At 32.4% G+C, this 10,560-nt stretch overlaps 1 protein-coding gene across 1 annotated transcript in view; it reads left to right on the top strand.

Moving 5' to 3' along the window:
- The window catches only part of LOC107755940 (sorting nexin-13-like), a 25,649-nt gene that overhangs the window by 10,909 nt on the left and 4,180 nt on the right, over positions 1–10,560 (top strand). Inside the window, exons 5-15 of the mRNA XM_016572903.1 lie at positions 1,929–2,050; positions 2,247–2,368; positions 4,519–4,623; positions 5,346–5,494; positions 6,792–6,930; positions 7,107–7,195; positions 8,089–8,188; positions 8,269–8,325; positions 9,117–9,341; positions 9,422–9,459; positions 9,551–9,620. Coding sequence (XP_016428389.1) covers positions 1,929–2,050; positions 2,247–2,368; positions 4,519–4,623; positions 5,346–5,494; positions 6,792–6,930; positions 7,107–7,195; positions 8,089–8,188; positions 8,269–8,325; positions 9,117–9,341; positions 9,422–9,459; positions 9,551–9,620 — 1,216 coding nt within the window. The remainder of the gene's footprint in view (positions 1–1,928; positions 2,051–2,246; positions 2,369–4,518; positions 4,624–5,345; positions 5,495–6,791; positions 6,931–7,106; positions 7,196–8,088; positions 8,189–8,268; positions 8,326–9,116; positions 9,342–9,421; positions 9,460–9,550; positions 9,621–10,560) is intronic.

Raw genomic sequence — 10,560 nt, 5'->3', positions numbered from 1 at the left:
GTTTGGCCTTCCAAAAGAGGACACGACTAGAAATCAGTGGTTAAGTTGTATTTACAACACCGTTCCAGAACAGTTCACCCCAAATATTCAGATGTGTACAGTGCATTTTACGGAGGTCAATTGTCTCGTCGCTCCGGCCGGGACACGGCATCACAGTATGGAAAGTGGCATAACATTTTCGTCACGCGCTTGAGATATTCGGCCAATCACAACGCACTGGATAGCTGGCCAATCAGAGCACACCTCGCTTTTCAGACCGATGAGCTTTGTAAAAATTGACGCGTTTCAGAAAGGCGGGGCATAGAGGAGAAACAATAATGTACAGTAAGTGGAAAATAATGTGTTTTTTTAACCTTAAACTGCATAAACACATTTCATTACACCAAATACACAAAATAATGTTCTTTTTTAGCAACGTCATATGACCCCTTTAAATTTAATAATTACATTAATAATTTAATAATTACTTTTAATTAATTTAATAATTAATAATAATTTATTAACATTTTTAAAAATATTGGAGCCCTATGAAATATTTTATAAATATATTTTTCAGAATTCTCAGTTATCTGTTTTAGTTTTTCTGGATTTATTATTTAGTACACATTTATTATCAAAAGCATGGTGTGTTACCTACTGTTTTGAACAGCCTCCATGTGGAGGGTATTGCCTAAAAATGTTGTCTTGGTAGGCAGCAGTCTAGGTTTTTGGAACAAGGCTGATGTGTTCAAAAATGGTTCCTGTTTTTTGTGGTTTAGTTTCAGTAACTGGTCTGGGTGGACTGTAGAGACTTGTAGACGTGAGAAAAGACCAATAAGTATCCGTTTTTTTCATGATGTGACCGCATTAAAATCTCGTCCCATAGTATAAGACCTCTTTATGAGTGAAATCATTGTGTAACTCATCCTGTGTAAGTCTGAGGTTTTAAGGAAATTGCGTTAAGTTAAAGACAGTCATGAGAATGCGTCAGCAGCTCCAACTCTCAGTCTGTTCTGCTGAGCTTCACATCTGCTCTGGAATGTCTACCCAGAGTCCTTTGCAGTAGCAGTGATGGGTCATTGTGTCTGTGCCAAAAAGAACCGAGAGCACATGATCCAGAAAAATACATTTCCTTGTGAGGCCGTATGAAATCCAGATTATTTTTTCCCAAATTCAGTTTTATTTTTCCCAAATTCTGTGGTTTTCATTACATTTTTTCTAGTTTCCCTTTTAATGGTTTAATTAATTAATTTAATAAATAAAACTTTAACAATTTTTACAATAGTAAGGCCATAAGAAATGGTTTATTTTTTGGAAATTCTGTTATTTTTTTTCTGGATTTCTGAGAGTCTTCATGAGCATTTTGCAGTTTCGTTTGAGAAAAACTATCATCATATAATATACATACAGAAACTCAAAGGTCTTCATGGAAAATAAAAGTTCAGTTTAACTTGAAGAAGTTGTGACAAATAAATTACTGTTTCACAGAAATATCTGTTTAATAATAATAATAATAGTAGTAGTAGTAGTAGTAGTACTAAAATTGATTATTCAAATTAATTACTATTGAAATGGAATCCAGAAAAATTTTAATGAAGAACACAGAATTTGGTAAAAAAAATAAATTGGAATTTGAGAAAAAAATAAAACGCATTTATAAATGCCTATTTAAAAAAAAAAAAAAAAAAAAAAAATATTAATAGACTTAGAATTTAAATTAGACTTGCTTTTGAATTTAACAGTTAAAATGAAGTCTAAAAAAGAAAATGGACAAAAAAGAAAAATTCAGATAAATAAAAAAACAACAACAAAAAACAAAGAACGGAATTTGGGGGGGAAATTTAATGGAATTTGGGAAAAAATAAATGAGATTTCATAGGACCCTACAAATGGTGTCCTGTTCGTTTCAGGAAATGATCATCTGATCCTCTTCTCATGTCGTTCATCAGGTCATCCAGTTCGCCTTGCGGGACTATATCCAGTATTGGTATTACACACTGAGTGATGATGAAACGTTCCTCTTGGAGATCCGTCAGACAGTCCAGAACGCACTCGTTGAGTTCTCCACCAGGTAAGACACCTGTCTGACACAGATCTGCTTTAAAATCACAGCTGTATCAGCATGTGAGTGACGCTATGGTGACACCTGACCACAAACCAAGCACTGCATTCAGATGTTCTGACACATTTTCCCTGCTAAACGCAGTGTAGAAATGGAGACCGTTAATCCTGTGATTCATTAAGTGCTCAATCTTTCCTTTCTTCAGGTCTAAAGAGGTGGACTGGCAGCCGTATTTCACCACCAGACTGGTGGATGACTTTGCGACTCATCTACGTGTTTTCAGGAAAGCTCAGGAGAGGTTGAACGAGAGAGAAGATCCAAAACAACGTAAGGATTGTTCTGTTCTCTTCTCTCAGTTCACACTCTCTGCAAAACCAAATCAAACAGTTTATCAGTGGCTGCAAGACTGCAATACTGGTAACACTTCACACTAAGGTCCCATTAGTTCATGTTAGCTAATGCTTTAATTAACTAATTTGTGAATTTTGTGAATTAATTGAGTATACATGCATTTATAAAATGTATCCATATTTATTTAACTGTTCATGTTAGCTCATTGTTAGTTCATTAAATAATATTAATAGTTTTTTTATTTTAATAATGTATTATTAAATGTTAAAATAAGATTAATAAATGCTTCAGAAATATTTTTCATTGTTTGCAGGGTTACTTTTTATAACTAAAACTAAAAACAAAAAACAGTGGAAAAAAAAACCTGAAATAAAATATAAAAAACTTAAACTTATTTAATTTCAACTGGTTGCCAAAGAAACATTTCTCATTTTCATTTAGTTTATCTTGTGAATTAATATAACTAAACTAAAACTGCAATAACAATAGACTTAAGTACTAACTTGAACTAAAATTAATTAATTAAAATTTTAATATCATTAAAATCAAAACTGTAAAATATTAAAATAAAAGCTAAATCAAAATAGTAATATACATTACTGTAACAGTATCTCAGTTATACTAAAATAACCCCGATTGTTAGTTCATGTTGACTGAGTGTTAACAAATGTAACAAATGTAAAGTTTAACTGTAATGAAGCAAAAAGTTAAAATGTCATCATTTGCTCACTCTCATGTCTTTTCTAACCCATTTAACTTGATTTCTTCTGAGGAATGCTGGAGTAGATGTTTTGAGGAATGAGAATGGTGCTGTTTTATTTGTGGGTTATCTAACCTCGTAAAATAGAGTCAGACGAGTGAGTAGAGCAACCTAGAGCTTTTTATTGCATCACAGCTGATTAGGACGTGATGTAAAGATCTCAATATCAGGACTAAACCTATAGACCAATTCAGAGTAGACATCACAGTTACGTCACTTGCAGCTGCGCGCGCATAGTGGTTGCAGAAAAACACTGGGAACAAGTGGAGGTAAATGGGTAAAATCCATGGAATAAAAGAAAAAATATATTTGTGCCTCTGAGGGAAAAAAGCCAGAAGAGCCGAGGGGAAAAGAGAGAATGACGAGTTGTTTTTCCTTATTAGAATTGTGAGATATAATCTCGGAATTGCGATAAAAAAGTCAGAATTTTGAAATAGAAAATCAAATCATTTTCTGCCACCAGATTGGCTCCGCCCACAAAAAAACGTCATCCCTGTTTTGGATCTGTAAGTCTATCCCACTCTCTAACGTCAATTTCGTTGAATAACAGTGCTTATCGCTGGCTGACAAGCTCTTGTAATATGCGCAGAACATTTTGAAAATGACATCTAATCAATATAATCTATAATCTTTTTAAACCTAAATATTTTGTACTGTATCCGTGTAATTTTCTAGCCGTAAAGGCTATCTCTCCCGGGTTTTCTGCAACCATGATGAGTGCACATCCTGAATGTTTACAAACCTATAATTGGTCTATAGCGTGTAAAAAAACAGTTGATTTACTAATGCCACTTCCCGTTCACTGAGTACAGGGCATCTTTAATGGGACCTTGATTGTACTGACTCATAATGTGAGCTTGTGCATGACGCCGTCTGTGTGTTTGTGGCAGGTGATGCTCCGGACGAGTTGCTGGACTCGTTTTTTGAGGCGGAGGTGGAAATGGAGAGGAAGATTTGTAGAGATGTCGTGTGCACGTCACGCAAGGATGAAGAAGGTAAGACAAACACGAAGGATTTGTGTCTATAGACAGTTCAGAGACTCCAGCCCAGTGATTCAAGGCGTGGTTTGGGTTTATGTCAACAATAGTCATGAATAAGTTGAACATGCTTCTCTAGGGCAGATCTTATATGCCAGACCAGCTGAAAGACTTAATTAGCCCAAAATATAAACACACACCCAGTCATGAATGCAAGGAAATGCTTTGAGCTTTGAGAAATCTTTGAAACACGATTGCTGGGTGGAGAAGTGTGTATAAATGTGCCCTGTGAATATAAAAGATGTCATGTGATCACATCTGCGTTCCATCATCATTGATCACAAATCATTTACTCACCCTCATGTCTTTTATTTGTGTGTTTGCGGCAGGTGATGCTCCGGAAGAGTTGTTGGACTCGTTTTTTGAGGCGGAGGTGGAAATGGAGAGGAAGATTTGTAGAGATGTCGTGTGCACGTCACGCAAGGATGAAGAAGGTAAGACAAACACGAAGGATTTGTGTCTATAGACAGTTCAGAGACTCCAGCCCAGTGATTCAAGGCGTGGTTTGGGTTTATGTCAACAATAGTCATGAATAAGTTGAACATGCTTCTTTAGGGCAGATCTTATATGCCAGAGCAGCTGAAAGACTTAATTAGCCCAAAATATAAACACACACCCAGTCATGAATGCAAGGAAATGCTTTGAGCTTTGAGAAATCTTTGAAACACGATTGCTGGGTGGAGAAGTGTGTATAAATGTGCCCTGTGAATATAAAAGATGTCATTTGATCACATCTGCGTTCCATCATCATTGATCACAAATCATTTACTCACCCTGATGTCTTTCCAAAACCAACTTTCTTTCTTCTGCAGATGTTTTGATGAATGTTTACGCTGCTGTTTTCCACACACTGATAGTAAATGGGAACAGTAGCTGTTGAGTTTCACAAAAAAACACCATAAAAGTAGATTCTATGGTTTCTGTGAATCCTTAAAAAAAGTCTTATGAAATTTAAGGACATGAAAAGTCTTAAATGGTATAAAAAATCTTAATTATCAGTTTTAGATGTCTTAAATTTTGAAATTTGGATGGAAAAGCATGAATAAGGCCAAATGTGATTGATAAACTTCAATAGGCAATGATTTAATTAAATGTGTGCGAGCGCTGCACATTTCAAAGACAAAACACTGTGTTTTACAGTGTTTTTTTGGTGCAGGTTACCTGCGGGATCTCTGTGAAGTGCTGCTGTACCTGTTGCTACCTTCTGGAGATTTCCACAACAAGAATATGAGATACTTCCTCAGGGTGAGACACTCACACATGCTAAATCAGTCCCAAATTCATTCAAATAACATCTTATCTTTGGTCAGCTAAAAAAGGGATGAAAACTGTAAAGCACAGTTTATGTGGAGAAAACCATGTATTATTGTTATGCAAACCTATTAAGACCTGTAACCTTCTTCTCTGCCTTCCGTTGCAATGAGAGCAAAATTAAAACTGTTAAAAAATAGTTTTTGTTATTTGAAATAAAGCTAAAATAAAATATAAGATTAAAAACTGAAACCTAAAAACTTGAATTGAAATGAAAATGGAAAATATAAAAATAAAAATAGTTTTTGTTATTTGAAATAAAGCTAAAATAAAATATAAGATAAAAAACTGAAACCTAAAAACTTGAATTGAAATGAAAATGGAAAATATAAAAATAAACATTGATTCAAAATCTTAATAAACGCTATAATTCAATACTAAAATAACACCGCTCTTAAAACATTTTCAGTCTGCAGCTTTTTAATGCCTTTATAAAGCTAAAAGAAAAAATAAGATGAAAAACTTAAACCTAAAAACTTAAAAATAAGTAAATGTTGCCTTGGCAACTAATTGAAATAAAAAAGTTTAAGTACTAACATTTCTAAAACTAAAAGTAAAATAAAGCTAAATAGAAATATGAAAAATGGAAATGTTGCCTTGGCAACTAATTGAAATATAAGTACTAAAATTACTAATACTGAAATAAACAATAAAGCTAAATAGAAATAAAAAAATGACGACACACAGCAAAATGACAAACTTAAAATAATATTAATAAAAATAAATAAAATAATAAAAAATGGAAAAGTAAAATATTAATTAATACTATATCAAATAACATTTATTATAATTTAAACTACTGCAAATTTTCCTATAAAATGCAATTTGGAAAATGTCTAAATTATTCTCTGTGGTAATTGACATTATACCACAAACCATTATAAACATTTTCATTTCTTGAAATAAGACTGAACTGAAATAAAAACAAACAAACAAACTATGTTTTAGCTGCTTCTCATTTTAATTTTATTTGACTTGATGTACTTTAATAACTAAAACTGAAATATAAATTAATAAAAGCTATACAGTATCTAATTATTTTTTTTTTAAAAACTAAGAAAAAAAAAAAATTACTAACACTTTAAAATTAAAAAGAAAATGGAAAGTTTAAAAATAAAAAGTAATTCAAAATATTATTAAAAACTGTAATACTATCTAAATAAGAATGTATAACAAATTTATTACTAAATTATATACTTATATATATATATATATATACTTATAATTAATATAAATAAGATATTAGAGCGTGTCATGAATTACCTTTAAGAAGTTTTGTGTGTGTGTTTAGATTCGGGACTCCAGCTGTAACTACGAGGCCTTCTTGAACATCTTAAAGCTGACAGACAAAGCAGCCGAGCTGGAGGCCGTCAAAGACAAAGTCCTGGAGGAGCTTCAGTACCTCCGATCTCTGGACACGGGAGGAGACGGTACACGCGCTCACTCGTGTTTACACACATACGCTTAAGTGTTAAGTGTTTTTTCATTCGGTTGGAAAATAAACAATGAATTCCGGGGTTTGTTTTGGAAAATTTGAGAGCAAGTTCAAGGCTTTATAATAACAAACACTGTTTACTCTTCATTCTCTCTCTCTCCACATTTACAGATATCAACTTCATAAAGAATCAAATCAACAGTTTGCTCTTTGTGAAGAAAGTCTGTGAAACACGGATACAACGGCTACAATCAGGGAAGGTAAACAAATCTCTCCTGTTTCATTCACATTTGCTTTCTTATAATACATGAATATTCATTAAAAACATTTATATTTGCTAGGAATTTCAATTTATTTTCAATAATGATCAATTTACAATAGTGTAAATAAAACATATGAAATAATTCCTCTTAATCAGGGTTATTATAGTTAACTGAAACTAAAACCATTATAAACATTTTCATTTCTTGAAATAAGACTGAACTGAAATAAAAACAAACAAACAAACTATGTTTTAGCTGCTTCTCATTTTAATTTTATTTGACTTGATGTACTTTAATAACTAAAACTGAAATATAAATTCATAAAAGCTATACAGTATCTAATTATTTAAAAAAAAAACTAAGAAAAAAACAAAATTACTAACACTTTAAAATTAAAAAGAAAATGGAAAGTTTGAAAATAAAAAGTAATTCAAAATATAAATATATATCTAAATAAGAATGTATAACAAATTTATTATTAAATTATATACTACAGAATATATTATTATACAGAATATATATATTACAGAAAAGTATACAGACAATTAATATAATTAATTACTATTATTAATAAGAATATTTTTGGAAAATACAGAAATTACTATTTTCCAAAATCATTATTATTATTAATAACGGTATTATGTTATTATAGTATTGCAAACAGTTATTTCAGTATGTTCCAATATAATTAATTACTGTTATTAATGATGTTTATTACAGAAATAACTGTTTTTCAAAAACATTATAAAATACATAATAAAATTGACTTATTGTACTTTAAAAAAAAATAATTTTCAGGTTTTAGCAGCAATTAATCAGTTGTCTGACAATTAACATTTCACCTGTCAATATGTCTTTTTAACACGTTTGGTTGTTTTTTTTCCGAACAGGAAGTTGACGCATTGAAACTCGCAGCTAATTTTGGGAAGCTGTGTGTGATTCCGTTGGAACATATATTAGTGCACAACATCGCGCTGCAGTTCTTCATGGGTGAGTCGAGGCGGATGCACACAATCTGTCCTCTCTTTAGATATCATTCCTCGATACCTTTAATCTCTCTCTGTCTCTAGACTACATGCAGCCCATGGGCGGTCAGGCGATCCTGTTCTTCTGGCTGACGGTGGAGGGCAATCTACAACTACAGCAATAACCAACAGGAGCAGCAATTCAGCAGCAGCGTAGCAGATCTATTCCGCCAAGACCAAATACATTAACATTGTCATATGCATCACCATGCTAAAATCTTCAGAGAGTTGTCATGATTGAACTGTTGTTATATAATATAAAAATATTAATTATAATAACAATATTAATTATAATAATAATTATTCAATTAAAATTTATTATGAACTTCTTTGCAGTTCAGTAGTATTATAAAGAAAAGATAATTAAGTACATCAGATTATTTTTTATGGTTTGATTAATTAATAATAAAAGTAAGTAAATACAAATATTAATATCAATACAAAATAAAAATTGCAATTAGATGTGTTTCCCCAATTTGTTCTGCCTGTTTTTTAATGAAATAATTCACATACAGTTTAAAGGCCAGTAAAAATATTCATGGACTGTAAATTTCCTCAAGTCACTTTAACACTGATAATAATCAGAAATGTTTTTTGAGCAGCAAATCAGCATATTAGATTGATTTGTGAAGGATCATGTGACACTGAAGACGGGTGAAATGATGCTGAAAATTCAGTTTTGATCAAAGAAATAAATTACATTTCAACATATATTCACATAGAAAAGTTATTTTAAATGATAAAATATTTTTGATCAAATAAATGCAGCCTTGGTGAGCAAAAGAGACTTGATTAAAAAAAATCTTACCGATCTAAACAGTAGTTTTGAACAGTAGTGTATGCAAGTGTAATTAACTAGCAAGTGTTAAACTTTTTCCATATTATACAATGAGAATTTGAGATTTTTGACGGTTTATCATGCAGGCCTATTTCGACTAATATATCCATTAAAAAGCCCACTATATTAGCTGTCTGTGTTCCTCAGGTGTATGATATGATGTTGCGGGATGAGAGGTTCTACCCGTCGTTTAAGCAGCACCCGCTGTATGTGCGGATGCTGGCCGAGCTGGACATGCTGAAAGAGCCCAGTTACATGGGGTCAGACCACGGGGACGGAGGTGACAAACACACACGCTACCAGATGAGTCTGTTTACACATCATCTCCTAAAATTTATTCATATTTCTCTGTTTCTCCAGAGTCGTTCAACGGGTCTCCGACAGGAAGCATTAATTTAGTATGTCAAATGAAGCCCTTCATATGTTATATTTACATACATCAGGCGTGTTTTATTGTGTATGATTGTTTCAAATGATTGTGGTTTGTAGTCATTAGATGATCTCAGCAGCGGGAGCGTGGACGAGTCTGCTCAGCTTCATGCTTTTATCTCTGATACGGGTGAGAGTTTTACCTGCTGTTAATCATTTCAGTAGATAAATACTGTACAGTTTTAAAGTTCAGCACTGTGTCCTTACCAGGCACAGTGTTTTCTGTGCTCAATGAAAATGACCATCGAAAAGTGTTTTTTGTTTTTTATTGCTTATAATGACTAGACAATAGCTTAGCTCAACATGGTAGAAATGTGGTTAATTGCATGTGTTTTTATTGCATTATACCTGGTTACAACATGGTGTAATAATATCTAAAAAAAAAAATTTAAAAAAAACATTTCAGCTTAATATCAAAAGAAGAAAAAATGCACATTTTGTTATGCTGAAAGATAATTAAAGGGGTCATCGGATGCCAATTTTCCACAAGTTGATATGATTCTTTAGGGTCTTAATGAAAAGTCTATAACATACTTTGGGTAAAATTTGTCAATGGTAGTGTAAAACAACACCTATTTTACCTTGTCAAAAACAGCTCTGTTCACAGCGAGCCATTTCAGTGCATGTCCCTTTAAATGCTAATGAGCTCTGCTCACCCCGCCCCTCTCTTCCGTGGGGTGACAAGCCGTTCTCATGAGACTGTAAACTTTAGCTGCATTCATCGCAGAACTTGCTAACTAGCACACTATTAGGAAAGGAGATTTGCAAAGATTCATAAAAAAAACGTATACTCACTTCTTCTGTAGGTGAAGCCAATTTTAGGCTCCTCCCAATTCTCATTGTTTTGCAAAAAGTGATGTATTAAGTATGTGTTAAATTATAAATTTTTATAAATTATAAATTACGCAAAGCATTTATATATCATTTAGTATTTGTTGTATTTTAATTTATGCTATTTTTTAATTATAAGGCGAAAAATATATATTATATATTAGGGCTGTGCGATATTGAAGAAAAATGCGATATGCGATACGATAATGCTTAAAGTGCCACATGCTCAGATGAAACCG

The sequence above is a fragment of the Sinocyclocheilus rhinocerous genome, unplaced genomic scaffold (assembly GCF_001515625.1).
Source record: "Sinocyclocheilus rhinocerous isolate Xijiao unplaced genomic scaffold, SAMN03320098_v1.1 scaffold1463, whole genome shotgun sequence".
Classification (NCBI taxonomy): domain Eukaryota; kingdom Metazoa; phylum Chordata; class Actinopteri; order Cypriniformes; family Cyprinidae; genus Sinocyclocheilus; species Sinocyclocheilus rhinocerous.
This window is presented reverse-complemented; position numbering and strand designations above follow the sequence as displayed.